The sequence below is a fragment of the Hipposideros armiger genome, unplaced genomic scaffold (genome assembly GCF_001890085.2).
Source record: "Hipposideros armiger isolate ML-2016 unplaced genomic scaffold, ASM189008v1 scaffold_110, whole genome shotgun sequence".
NCBI classification, from domain to species: Eukaryota; Metazoa; Chordata; class Mammalia; order Chiroptera; family Hipposideridae; genus Hipposideros; species Hipposideros armiger.
In genome coordinates, this window is record NW_017731460.1 from 138,268 (window position 1) to 152,993 (window position 14,726).

Here is a 14,726-nt window from a genome sequence, read left to right on the forward strand (position 1 = left end):
CCAGAAGCTGGCGACTGATCTGCCTCGCCCGGGAAGAGCGCAATGATGGTGCCAACTTGGGCCAGTGAAGCGACGTCCTCCACAACTAGACTGAAGAACCAAAAAATGACAGCAACTTGTCTGTTTCCCTTCCCCCAATTCCCCAGCACTGTTCCCATCCCACCAATTCCCCAAGAAGCGGCAACACTCAAAATGGTAATAGCTGTCTGCATTCAGTTGGTATCTTTTTTCCCTTTAAGTTAGTACATTTTATCATTTAAAAATTAATTCAAATTTCAAATAAAACAAACTACTACTTATGAATGAAAGGCAACCTCTATCCAAAAGGAAGGCATCATTCTCTTTTCAAGCCTGAGCTTGAGCCTGCTGCCGCCACCCCCCAAAAAGGCCACTTGGACCCAGGGATTCAAGCACACAGGAGAAATGACATAGCTGCTCTGAACTTCCTGTGGGTCAAGAAGCCCCTACCCTAAGCCCTTCAGAGATCCCCCCCCCAGAGAAAAGGGACACTAGCTGAAGGTCACACCAGGTTGGCAGATGCGATGGACACGACACTGGGAGATGTGTAGGGCAGAGGACTGGACTAGGGATCCCACGGTGTTTCATCCCGTTAGGACCGTGTTTTTAAAGTGTGAGTGAATGGTGACAACAAAATGAGTTTCAAGTGGATCCAGGCACACGTTTCTGATTCCAGCGGTTATGAATTTATTTGTATGGCCACCTTCTATTTATGGTAAGCACTGCTGGTTTTCCATTTTACTGGAGTGAGATAACGTTCCTTTTTAGTATGTGTTAAGTTACAAAAGAGAGAGTTGATGTAAATAAATGTATTAAGTGATTGTATAACTGGTCTAGGGATGGCCAAAATTATAAAGGGGGTTTGTGAATGCCTGGGATTTGGGAAACATTGCTTTCATTGATGCCTGTTTCCCATGGAAGAAAAATTATCCCCTATCATTAGAAATTAGTGTAAGTACCAGGGAATTGCCTTAGGGTCTGGTCTTCACCATCAGTTTCAAAAATATGCACAGATACCCTGACAGAGTGTGTTTATTAACTGCACATGTGCACACCCTACACCAAGGCATATGGTCTCCTTCAAACCACTGGGCTGAGTTTATGAATAGCATATTTGTACATGTACTATATCTGGGCATGTGTAAAAATACATACCTTGGGCATAATCAAGTTGCTGTTTTAGACATTTCTTTATTCCCTCCACACAATGTGCTGGGACATGTGAGCCCAGCTTATTTATAGACGAGGATCACTTTTCAGAGGACTTGGGGGCAAACACTCCCAGGGCTCAGGAACTGACAGCTCCAGACTCCTGGGAGAGGCCTGTGGCTTCATGGAGTGGCGCCTGAACTAGATGTTGGGAGGCGAGGTCTGAACCCTACTGTTGGCTGAGAAACCTCGGGGAAGTAACCTCTCTGCCCTGAGCCACAGTTGGACCACCCGATTTCTAAGCCCACCTGCAGCAGGAACTTCTTCAGACGCTGTGGCTGCCCCACCCCAACCACCAAATCACGAGAGGCTTGTGTGTCATCCACGCCAGGGTTCTGGTGTCCAACACTCTCGGTACTAGCTGTGTGACCTGGGCCAAGGACTTCTGTCTCTGATCTTCAGCTCCCTCATTTAACAATCCAGATCATAATATCTGCTCATCACCAGGTGTACAGACCTGGAAGGATGTTCGTTATGTGTTACATGAAAAAAAGTAAAAGTTGCAATATAACCCCATTTTTGTTTTGGAAGAAAAAGTGATTAAACGAAAAAGTATGTACAATATAATCCAAGTTTTTGAAGAGAATATTTATAAATAGGTAGGGGGAAAAGATCAGAGGACAGACATCAAAACTAACAGTGGCTTTCCATGGGTGACAGGATGAGTAATTTCTGTTCTTTTTTATTTATGTGAATTTGAAAAATGCATCATCTAGAAATGTAAACTAAAAGAGGACAATATGAAAAATAAGAAACACCTACCTTGAAGGATGACGGGAGTGATAAAGAGAAAACAGAGTTCTCATTAAGTGGTGCCTATTGTGACTTTCAACACGGGGAGGTTTTTCTGCTCTTTGCCAGAAGTAGGCTCTCACGTGGTTCTTGGCCAGCGACTCCCAGGAAGCACCCACCAAGCAGCATTGAGAAGCCCCACATTTGGAAGGCATAGAACTTAAAGTGTCAGTGCTAGGAAGGCAGGGTCAGCAATCCCATGGTCCACTCCCTGGAATGTACGTTCAGGGGATGCTGCAAGAGGCGCTCTGGGCAGATGAGTCTAGGAAGTGTTTGGTTAAACAAGCTAAACAGGTTTTCCGTACAGGACTTCTCAGGGCCTTGTCGCCCCAAGAGGGAGATTTATAGGCAGTGATGTATAAATCTGACCTTCTTTGACTACAGAATACCTTTTTTTCCCCAAAGAGCATCTTTAGGGACTAATGTTCAAAACACACACACACACACACACACACACACACACACACACACACGCTTTGGAAAACCATAATCTAATCCAACCCTTTCATCTCCCACTACCCCCTTTAATTTTATAGATGGGGAGAATGAAACTGAGAGACGTGCTGAAGACAAATGGGGCTAACTGATCACCGAAGTCAATAGTCGCTTATATCTTGACCCCTCGCCCTTCTTCCTTCCTCTCAACTGTGACAGGGATGCGTCCTGCAGCTTTTCTACCTGTAAGTTTCTCCTATACTTTCACTCCTACCTAAACATAGGCAAAAGTCAGAGGAGCTTGGACAACTCAACATACTCAAGACAGGATACTCCCAGGGTAGGGAGATCTGGAAACCAGTGTTCTGAGCCTAAGGTACTCCACCTCCACCAGAAGAGAATGAGCTGTTAATTACAGCTAGAGAGATATAGAGAGAGGACTGTAGGGCGGCTGGGAAAGGCCAGTGGAGCCACATTTCCAAAGATGTAAGAATCCATGGGGTGACAACCAAGTCATGAGACCGGCTCAGAGACCACACATGCAAATGAGCCTTGTGCTTCCTGGTCATGCTGTAGGTACATCTGGGTCTACCCAGGAGGCCACATGAGGGGTCAGGTCCTGGGTCTAGCTTCTGCTTCTCTTCTGCCTTAGAAACTGTTCCCTGGCATTGCTCCATCTGCCCGCTGCCTTCACGGGGAGAGAGGAGAGTGAAACAGGAAGGACTTCCACAACCCACTTATCGGATGCCACACCCCACTGGATGGAACTGAGAGAGGAAGAGAAGTTACGAATCCAGAGTAAAACTCCAGAAGGACCTTGCAAAAGAAATACCTTTCCAGCAGCCTCGGAGCCCTGAACGAACAATAAACATTTTGCCAATGACTCATAGTGTGGCCCTGGATAAAACACAGCTCCTCTCAATAAAGCAAATGGTTGGACTAGAGATGCTCTGAAGGACTCTAACACTACTCCCTACCCAAGCTCCACAGCTTGGGAGGGTGGCTTTCCTCCCAGGGCGCAAAAACTTCCTGCCCAACTTCTCTTAGGGACCCGAAGTGAGCTGAGAGTCAGGCAATGGTTGGCTTCTAAGTCAGTTTGAGCAAATGGAGTAATCCTGAATCTAAGAATCCCCAAACCCTCCTTGGCCTGCCCACTGCAACCCACTCTCCACTCCCCTACAGGGCACTCACCGAGGCTCCTCAGGCACTGTCACCTGGTCCTTCTCCCAAGTAATGACGGGTGCTGGCAGCCCTTCAATGTGGCACTCAAATCGAGCTGTCCCATTCTCCTCCACTGTCTGAGACTCAGGGTGCAGAGAGAAGCCTGAGAGTGCTGGGGATGAGCACAGTGACACACAGGCAGGGGTAGGAGACGGCAGGGGAAAGAGAGGCCACACCAAGCACAGACAGTGAGAGGCAGAGAGAGAGAGAGAGAGAGAGAGAGAGAGAGAGAAGGAAGGGAAGGGAAGGGAGGGGAGGGGAGGGGAGGGGAGGTGATAGAAACACAAGCAAAGCAAATTCAGACAAATGGAGACAGTTGGAGAGAGGCCACCAGAGGATAAGAAGTAGTGATTACTGGTCAGATGTTAGATGCTATGGGCAGAATGAATTCCAAAGTCACCCACCCTGACCTCAGCATCATGGTCAGACTACAATATGATGCACATTTTTTCTGACCTTAAAATTATTTCACAGTGATTTGTGCCTCCTGAGAGCTTCTCAAGGGGTGGGCTGGACAATAGGGCTTGACTCCACACACTCCACCTACTGTGGGGTGGGAAGCTCCCTGGGGAAGCACCTTTGTGCCCCTGCCACTCTTAAAAGCATCGCTGGCAGGCTTCCTGGAGGAGAGCACAACTTTAGACTCTCAAACTCAAAGGGAAAGAAAAGGAGGAAGAACAGAGGAATGGAGAAGGGCTAATGAGCAGTGAGGCAGACAATACCAGGGAGAGACCTACTAAGTAGGATGAGGGGCAAGGAAAGGGGGAGTGGGCTCAAGAGATAGGCCTTTGTGCAGGTAACTAACCAGGATCCCACTTCCCGCACCCCAGGCCTCCTGGGTCTCAGCTCAGCCCCCAGATGCCAGCACTTACTGGCGAGCTTGACCACTGCAGCCTGGCTGGCTAGCACTCCAAGGGGGCCATGAGCCAGGCAGGAATAGCTGCCCTCAATGACATCTGAGGCCCCAGGGGCTCCCTCGTCACTGCCATCAGATGCGAGCGGCTGGGACAGCCACAGGGAGCCATTGGGTAGCAGGCGCAGGTGGTCATGCTCCAGCAGGGCACCTCCATCTTTGCTCCACGTGACGCTGGTAGGGGGTCCAACAGCAGCAGCCCCTAGACTACAGTCCAGTACGGCGGCCTGCTCTGGGCCCAGGATCACTTGCAGTGGCCCCCTTCCACAGCTCAGCTCCACGGTTGACTCCTGGGGCAACGGCAGCTCCCCTGCATAGAGGAAGGGGTACCAGGGCCATCGGTGTGTGTCCTCCCGCCTCCCCCATCCCCCAGCTCCTGAATCACCCACCCAGGGGCTGGGGCAAATTGTGGAGAAAGAGGTCTCACGGAAAAGACCTGAGTCTGGATCCTGGCTATGTCCCTTTATTAACTGTGATCTTGGGCAAATTGCAGTACTTCTCCGTGCCCATCTTCCCCAGCTGCTCAGCATCCTCATCCGCTAAAATACACAGTGCTTAGCAGTATAATTCATAATAGGCAAAATGTGGAAAACAATACAAACGCCCATCACCTGATGAATGGATAAATACACTACTCGGCCATCGAAAGGAGCGAAGAACTGACACATGCTACAACGTGGAGGAACCTTGAAAACGTTATGTTAAGTGAAAGAAGCCAGTCACAAAATGCCACATATTGTATGATCTCATGTCTGTGAAATGTCCGGAAAAGGCAAATCCATAGAGACAGAAAGTAGATGAATGGTTGCCAGGGACTGGGGAGAGGGAAGAATGAGGAGGGATGGTTAAGGGTTATGAGGTTTCTTTTTGGGATGATGAAAATATTCTAGGATTAGATAGTGGTGATGATTGCACAACCTTGGGAATATGCTAAAAACCACTGACTTGTACACTTTAAATGGTGAATTTCATAATGTGTGAATTGTATCTCAATAAAAAAAGACACAGTGATTCCTTCCTTATGGGTCTATTGTGAGCATTGAATGAGATGGTGCGTGGGAAAGGAGTCCAGCCCAGTACCTGACCTGGCACAGAATTGGGGCTCAGTGACGTCATTCCCTCCCCTGGAACCTTACAGATCATCTTGACCACTACAACCCTACCCGCGTCTGCCCCAGTGGCTGGAGAAGCTAAGCACTCCTTCCTGCAGTTCGTTTCCCCAAGACCACGCAGCCAGCCAGAGCCTGGTCTCCTGACCAAGCCAGGCATCTTTTCTCTCCAGACGCCCCAGCAGATCCTGCAGCTCCAGCACTGCCCTTGCCACAAAGGGAAGAGTAGGGGAACAATGGAGGAAGGAAATACCATCCCAGGGTTTAAACAAAAACACACGAAGGCCGGGCTGGGCCGGGCTGAGTGGCGCGTTGGTTAAGAGCTGGCTTGGGATGTCAGAGGGCCCCAGTTCGGATCCCACATATGAGGGCCAGTGACACTGCCCTCCACAGCTAAGATGCTGAACAACAGCTCAACCTGGAGCTGGGCTGCCGTGAGTCGCCGTAGGCTGCAGCCCCTGTGGCAGTGGGTTGCCATGGGCTACCGTGTGTAGCCAGCAGCCAACATGAGCGGCCAGCAGCCGCAGTGAGCAGCTGTCCAGAAGCCAGCGACTGATGTGCCTCGCCCGGGAAGAGCGCAATGATGGTGCCAACTTGGGCCAGTGAAACAACGTCCTCCACCAACTAGACTGAAGAACAAAAAAGGACAGCAACTTGTCTGTTCCCCTTCCCCCAATTCCCCAGCACTGTTCCAATCCCCTCAATTCCCCAATAAAAATCTTAAAAAAAAAAAAAACCACACACGAAGGCCAATGTTTATTATTTTAACCAACATTTCAGCAGCACCCAGGAACCATTATTCATAGAGAAATGGTTGGGTCTCCCAGTTGTGTCTCCCAGAAGGTTGACCTGCTGCCTCTCTGACCCATAAAAAAAGCTCAGTGACCCCAGGTCCCTTCTTATCCCTTGGCTTGACTTCTTCCTTCAAAGCAGAATGACATGTCTGACAGTGAACCAGGGACAATGGCCCATGCTTATTACAAGGCAGGTCTGGGCTGACAGAGCCACGTGGGGCATGCAGAAAGAACAATGCCTAGGGATCAGGGATCCTCAGTTCTAGACCTGGCTCTGTCACAGTCTTGCTGTGTCGCCTTGGGCCAGTTACTTCTCCTTCTCGCCCTTAGCTTACTCAAGTATAGCAGGTGATGTCTGAGATTCTATGATTTTAGGAATGAACTGGACATACCTATTGCTGAAGAAATACAGAACATCATTTAGACACACAAATTGTAGACACCACCTTCCACACCTGAACATATGCACCCCAGTCTCGGCCACACTCGCTGAAAGCTGGATACATATATGCCCACACTTAGAATCTGTCCCCAGGCTCTCTTTCCACCACCCTCACAAAAGAACAAGACTGAGGGGAGAAGAGAAATCCTGACTAGCTGAGACAAGGAGGCCAAGGCAGAAGCCAGGGCTCTGATGCTGCAGTGTGAATGGTGGACAGACAGATGGGGTCTGAACCAGGCATCTGCCTTTCTTAATGCATCGGAAAGCCTCCACTGGCACCTCCAGCTACACAGCTGGGATCAGCAGTTCCAGTGGGTGCTGAGAGGAGAAGGCAGCTCTTGCTCTCACCCAGTTTCCATTCTAATTGGGGAAACCGAATTGGCATTCATATCGTCAGAGGCCATTTGCTGTGGTGGAAAGAGCATTTGACTTTGGCACAGAAGATCAAGGTTCTAATCTTGCTCTTTCACCTATCAGCTGTATGACAAGCCACTCAATCTCTCTGGGCCTCAGTTTTCACATCTGTAAAATAAAGATGATACTACCAGGCCTGTGAAGATGAAAAAAGATGGATGTACGAAGGTCTGACAATTAAGTTCACGAACGCATCCTAGAAAAAGTGCTATATACCTCATTGCTAAATATCACTATGATCACCTTTGAAGTACTCCCCTTGGGAAGCTATGCACTGACGCCAGCGCCTAGTCCACCCTTCAAAGCAATTTTGAAACTTTTTTTCTGGAATGGCCATCAGAGCTGTTGTATTATCTTCGATGTCATCAAATGTCTTCCTTTCAATATTTCCTTTATCTTCAGGTAAAGAAAGAAGTCATTTAAAAAAAAAATAAATAAATGGGAAAGAAAAAAAGAAGTCATTGGGGGCCAGATCAGGTGAGTAGGGAGGGTGTTCCAATACAGTTATTTACTGGCTAAAAACTCCCTCCCCTCACAGACAGTGCCGTGTGAGCTGGTGCATTGTCGTGATGCAAAAGCCATGAATTGTTGGCCAAAAGCTCAGGTTGTCTAACTTTTTCAAGCAGCCTTTTCAGCATTTCCAAATAGTAACCTTGGTTAACTGTTTGTCCAATTGGTAAAAATTCATAATGAATAATCCCTCTGATATTAAAAAAAGGTTAGCAACATTGTTGCAACAAGTTTGCAAATTTAATTGTCAGACCTTGTATGTCAGGGCTCCAGCCCAGAGCCTAGTGGGCATCAATTAAGGAATGGGAGCTCATTCTTTAAAGCCAGTGTAAGGAGCTGTACAAATGCTAATTTCTGTTCTTAACATCTAGTCCCTTCTATCTCTGAGGCTCTAGATTCTAGGATTCAAACTCAGGCAAGCCCGGGCTCTCAGCCCAGTGGCTTCCAATTGCCCTATTGCAGCCGCTGAGCAGTTGGTTTGAGTTTCAGGGGGAGAAAAGCCCCACATGACACGAATCCCTGAGCCCTCTGGCAGCCTCCCCACCCCCCAAAGCATGTCTGAAGCTTGGAAAATCCCCTGCCGCGCTGAACAAACAATGTGAACAGTTGGGGACCGAGCAGCTGCTGGGTATGTCAGCAGCCTGGGCTCTGGAGGGCAGGACTGCAGCCAGAGGGGCCGGGTGGCTGGCTGGGGAGGCCAGAGGAGGCTCCGATTCCCTTCTGAATATTCATGGATCAGCAGATGTCTGGCTTCCTCCACCTCTGAGGAGCCCAGCACCCAACAAGGCAGAAGTGGGAAACCAAGGGATGTACATGCAGAGTGAACCAGGGACCTCTCAGAGAGTACAGGGCTATGCCTAGAGCCCAAGCTGGTGCATGTGGGTGGAAATATCTGTGAAGCCTGAGACTCCTCACTTTATAAATGGGGAAACCGAGGCCCAAAAGGAGGGTCTTAGCTCTCTGGGAGACAGCTGCTTATGAATAAGAGGTTTCTCTCTGCCTCAGTGCCCAAGCCAACTTCTATGCCTAGCACACAGAGGCTCAGCTTGGGCACCAGCCCTCCAGAAAGCTGCCCCTGCCTTCCTCAGGTGAAGTTTTTTCTGAGTCTCACATCACATAGCCACTTTGCAATCCATCTTCCTTCACACCGACACATGGACGATGGGAAGTGGTAGGGAAGCCTTGACCTGGAGTCGGAGTCCTGAGGTCATCATGTCTTATATGACCTTGGGTCCACGACTTTCCTTCTTTCAGCCTCAGTTTCCACAGTCTTAAAATGAAGAGTCTCCCCATTTCTCATTTTCACCAAAATTCTCCCATCGGCAGAGGACAGCGTACTTAGGAGGCTTGCCGACTGCCTGAAATGGCTTTATTTTAAAACTCTGGCACATTTTGCATTCTGCTCCATTAAACAACAATGTTTGTTTTAATACAAATGTGGTTCCTACACCACCAAATCTTTTCGTAAAAGTGATGCTTTGGTGAGTGGGCCTTGTTTGTCCAGTGGCTTTGTGGCCACCTCTTTCCTGCAACCCCCCCAGCCCACTGCCATGGCTGACCCCCAAAGCCCCTCCCATGAGCATTTCACAGCTGTCCCTCTCAGGACTGGGGTAGACACACAGTGGACACTTGCTGCCCGCCAGCTTTCTGCCTTGAGGGGGCCTCCCTCTTCCACAGTCCTTCCTTCTGTGGAAGGTGAGACTCTGCCAGAGACACAGAGTTTCTATGCCATCTCTCAGTCTCTTTTTTTTCCTGACAGATTATTTTACCCACTTACAGGATAAATTAGATTTTAGGAGGCCAATTAGAGCCCAGACAGAAAAGAGATTCGCTGCTGAGCCCCAGGGCCAGCTCAATGCTGTTTCATGAAATTAGTGGGGCCTGACCAGAGCCAGGGTTCCATTTTTCAGTGAATTCTCAGGAAAGAGGCAGGTGGGGGGAGGGGAATAAAGCTGAGATGCCTCCTTAAATAAGCCAAGAACTTGCCACAAACATCAATGCCTTGTCATTTCTGAATTTCAGGGCCCAACAGATTTATAATTTGTTTTCAGTCTAGGGGTAATTCTCCATGACACCATCACCACTTTCTTTCCCAGGAGACACAAATCCATTTTTTCCAGAAACCTCCCTCCTCGCTCTGGCTCCCCTGCCTTGACCACCTCCCTTACTACACATTAAGCCCCTCCTACTAACAGCTGGAAGGAGAGCTTGGGATGGTTGCCTGAGACACAGGGAAAACCAGAGCTATCCACTTCAGCCGACTTGACAGCAAAACCACACTCAACTGCCTACCTCCTGTTCCCTGTGACCCTCTGTCTCCACCAGGTCAAACCACTTCGTTTTCTGAAAGCACATTGTTGTTCCATGCATTGCTCATGCTGCTCCCTCTCCCATCAATAGCTGTGCCATCCGGGGTCTGATTTAGATGTCTCTCCTTTTTCTACCCTATAGGACCCTGGGCACCTAGGTCACTGCAGTTATCATTCTAGATTTTTTATTTGCTTTTCTCCCCTTCTAGGCACCAAGTCTAGAATTATGTCCTAGTCAGCTTTCTAAATCCCTAATACTTAAAACAGTGCCTGTCACATAGTAGGTGCTCAATAAATTGAACAGACGCATGCACAACAGATGAGCGGAAATACACTCAAAATGATACAACACAGAGCCCCTCATGCTTTTCCAAGCCTCAATTTCCTTATCTGTAAAAAATTATAGGAACTCCTTTCAGGGTTGGGGACGATGTGAATAATAGTGGAACCTGTCTAGCATACAATGTAGCATCTAGTAGGCACCTAACAAAGTGCTTAAAAAGCACAGAGACAGAACAGCAAACTCACACTGAAACTCTGTACTTAAACATTAGCAGGACTACTATTGGGACTACCAGGACTAAACAGTAACAGTCACTACCTCACTGTTCTACTGTATGGCTAGTATGATTAACAATATCATCCTTCTGTGCCCACCTTTGTCTCCCTCTATGCTCCACTCACTTGCCAGAGCTCTGTCCTCCAAACTATGTAACAAGGTAACGAGTCCCTTATCTAACCATCCAGAAATCTTGGCTCTGTACCAGCTTCCACCTGAGAGAGGGCTTGATGAGCCTCTGCTTCCCTGACCCCAATGACCCCACAGCCCCTCAAATCCAAAGGATGCCTCAGCCTCAGCCTCAGCCTCAGCCTCAGCAGTGAGGCAGTAGTAGCTGGCAGCCCAGCAGCCCAGAAGACAGATTCCATTTCTCTCTCTGTCAGGCCCAGATCATCCTGTCTCTGGTTTTCCTCCCCCTGCAGCTCCCATCACTCACCTCTGACCAGGCTGGGGCTGGGGTCCTCGCCTATTAGAGCTGCTCTTACTCCTCTCTCCCCCATCCCAGGGAGCTGGGAGCCCCCAGGCAGGCCTGGCAATGACATCTGTTCTGCATCTGGAATTCAGTGTCAAGTCTGGTTGCTGTACCTCAGAAACACTGGAGGCTGAACAGGAGGTAGTGGATAGGGATGGGTAGAGTAGGGTGGATTCCAGAGACCAGAGGCACTAACTGAGGGGAGGCCAAGCCTGAAGTTGATAACTTCTCATGTGAAGCAGAGGGGGTGCAGAGCGACTGAACTTGGGTACAAATCCTGGGGAAGTGTCTGCTCCAAGAGCCAGGAGACTGGTTCCAGCCCCAACTCAGTCCTTATCCATGTAACTATGAAGTTGCTCAGTTTTCTCACCTGCAAAATGGGTTCATGCTAAAATTATTTCTAAGTTCCCTTTAGTTCTGACATTCGATGATGCTCTAATTGTGAGATTGCTTAACTTGAAAGAGGTCCGTAGCTTCAGGAGAAAAGGAAATGCTAATCTATATATAATGTGTGATTAACTGGGCCATGAAAGTACATTCAGAATCACTGAAGGTTCAGATAACTTCTGGATAAGATTCACTATTAAGAGAAACTATGTTTGACCTGGGTCTGAAAGGACCACCCCAACGCCCTAACTGCCTGAGGTTGGCCTCTGAGCCTTCAGGCTAAGAAAGGGATGGGAGGGGTCAGTTTTGGGGTGAGGAGAAAGCCGTTTTCATGTTCTTAAAAGTCTCCTATTTCTGACCTCTGGCTTCCCCACCCCCCAAGTTCTGATTGGGTGGAGGGGAGAGCCCCACTTCTTGAATGCTGTGAAAACTGCCCACTCAACATTCCAGTATCCCAGACAAGAGTCCCATTCCTCTCAAATGTCTCCCCAGTTCCCAATCCCTGACTCAAGAGAAGTGTTGGAGGATGAGAGGCGGTCGCTGTCCTGTCCCCAACACCAGCCCTTCGTCCTGCCATGTTGAGGTTGCTGAAGTGTCTACGATTTTGTGTGACTTCCCTCTCCCTCGCCCCTTACAAACTCAATCTATCCTCAAGTCCTACTCATCCTACTTCCTAAATATCTCTAGAATCCAGCTCCTCTGGCCACCCCAAATGCCACTATTCTAGTTGCCACCATCCTCTCTTTTGGATACAACAGCCTCCCAAGAAGCTGGAGCTTCCTGCCTCAGCCCTGCCCAACTGATTCTCCACACTGGCTGGAGTGAGCTGATGCAAAGCTGATCTGAAAACCCACCAAGGGCTCAAGGGGCCTCAGAAACCTTCATGAGCTGGGTCCCTGCCCAACCCCCCTTCTTCCTTGACATTCCATGGCCCCTGTCCCATCCCTCTCCAACCTGCCCCACTCTCCTTGTGCTCTAAACTCCAGTCAAATTTGGCTTTATTCAATGGTCTAAACTAAGTTACCTCTGAGTGTTTGCACACGCTGTTCTCTCTGGAAAACTTTCCCCCTCATCACTATCTTTCTACAGGGAGAACTTGGGCTCTGCACTGAGCTCTGTTATTCATCATTTCCTGAAGGAAGGCTTGCCTTGACCTTTCCAGAGTAGCTGTCAGTCTTCCCCTACCAGACTGGAAGCTTTGCACTAGCAACCAGGTCTGCCTCCTTATTTACTATATTCCAGGCACCAGGGACGTGCTAGCCAAAAATGGGGGGCAGGTGGGGGGGGCACTCAATAAATATTTGTTGAATGAATGAATGAATGAACGAATGAATGAAAGGCCTCGGTCAGATCAAGGTGGCTAGTCAGAGCTCTATAAGAGTGTTCCTAGGCCTGCTGAGCTTTGCACAGCAAAGGGTTTGGGACTGAGGGCCCGTAGAGTAGTTGCTTTAGCCAAGCACACTGCCTCCAAGGGAGCCCCAGCTGCCTCTGCGCCTGCTTTGTGCACTCCAGAGCAGACAGAGGCCAGGTCTCCCAGGCAAACTGAGCCCCTTGCGGGAGGCCCCACCAGTATTCATAATACTCCAGTGCACTTCCCAACCCTGTTCCCGCTTTGTTGGGTGACCCTGAGCCTGTTCCTGGAGTTTTTGGAAAAGCGGAAGATGGTGGGCACAACTATTCCCAAATCCCCTGGGCTACAGAGGACAGGCGCCTATCAGGCACATCCCCACCCTCTTCACCTGACAACCTTGGGCCCCCGCATACCCCTGGGCGAGCCGCCTAGACCCTGCCCCCAGGTGGCCTCCTGCCAGGTCCGCAGTCAGGCTACAAAGGGGCGTGTCTCTGTAGAAAGAGAAGGGGTCCTAACAGTTCCCCGCACTTTCCCACCCGCTGTTTGGGTTTTTCTGGAGATGGGCTTGGGGCTGGCAGGCGAAGGCTCCTCCCCCCCGCCCCCCCTCCCGCCATCCCTGCTCCCTCCCACGTGGCCTGGCTGAGTCTCTCTGGAAAGCCGCAGCAGCTGGAGAGAAATCCCCCTCCCCACCCCCACCTCCAAGTCCCTCCCCGACTCGCCCCGGACACATCCTCAGCTCTCCTCTCCGCAGAGACGGCACGAACTGGGCGAACAAAGCGGGCAGCCCATCCCCTCCTCAGCCCACTTACCTTTCCCATGGGCCACCTCCAAACGCACACAAGACAGAAAGCTTGAGGGTTGGGGGCGCAAGAAGGAGCCCTAAGCATAGAGACTCGGGACTCCGTCTCCCCATTCCCAACCCTTTCTCCAGTGTGGACAACTCTGACTTTTCTCCCCACCCCGCACTGAGGTGTGGAGGGGGTTTGGAGGAGGCCTTGCGGACCTCGTACACGCTTTCCTGGTCTGTCCCTGGGGGGGTGGGGCAGGAGTGACACGCGTCCCATCCCGAGAACGAGTGTTGGATACGTCCACGAAAGCAACTGGTTTCCTGCCTCCTCCCACAGCCCACTCCGGGCCATGGGTTTGGGGAGTAACACTCCCTCACACACACAACAGCCCCAGGGACCACACCTACTGGGCAAAGTTGAGTGTTTTACCACCACTAACCCCAGTCAATCCGAAATTTCCTGCTCTGTCCCCCGACCATGGGCAAGGACACTCCCCCAAAACCAAGGCCAAATATCAGCTCAATCCCATAAACACAATTACACACAGTCTCGACACAAATGGAGGTGCAGATGCACACTCCCACAGCCCTCCTCTTTCACACACTCTCTCAACCCCGAGACACGCGCGGGCAAGGCAGAGCCCGCCGCGCGCAAGCCGCCAACACCGCAGCCACGGCCCAGCGATGCTACGCCGCGACCGAGGCACGCACTGCGGACACGTACGCCCGCAGAAGCCCCCTCCCCGTCCCCCGCACGCGCGCGCACACACTCAATCCCCACCCCGCAGACCAGGGACACACACCCCCTGCGGACAAGTAAGAGCCGCAGACGCCCCCGGCTGCAGTTCGCGGACCCCCAAGCGCGAGCATCACAGGGACAAGGACGTGCAGCCCGCGCCCCACGACCCCCGCACTCGCTCCGGACCCGGGACACACGCCAGCCCCGCAGCCCCGCGCAGCCCCGGGAGCGGGCGCAGCGACACACCGCATCCGCTCCCGCCACG

The 14,726-nt window shown here is 50.5% G+C and overlaps 1 protein-coding gene across 2 annotated transcripts in view; it reads right to left on the minus strand.

Annotated features, from left to right (window-relative positions):
• The window catches only part of IGDCC4 (immunoglobulin superfamily DCC subclass member 4), a 48,673-nt gene that overhangs the window by 33,118 nt on the left and 829 nt on the right, over window positions 1-14,726 (minus strand). For both annotated transcript variants that reach the window (XM_019647365.1, XM_019647364.1), the window contains exons 2-3: window positions 4,548-4,898; window positions 3,646-3,787 (exon numbers count right to left, since the gene is read on the minus strand). In XM_019647365.1, the coding sequence (XP_019502910.1) occupies window positions 3,646-3,787; window positions 4,548-4,898 (493 nt within the window). The remainder of the gene's footprint in view (window positions 1-3,645; window positions 3,788-4,547; window positions 4,899-14,726) is intronic.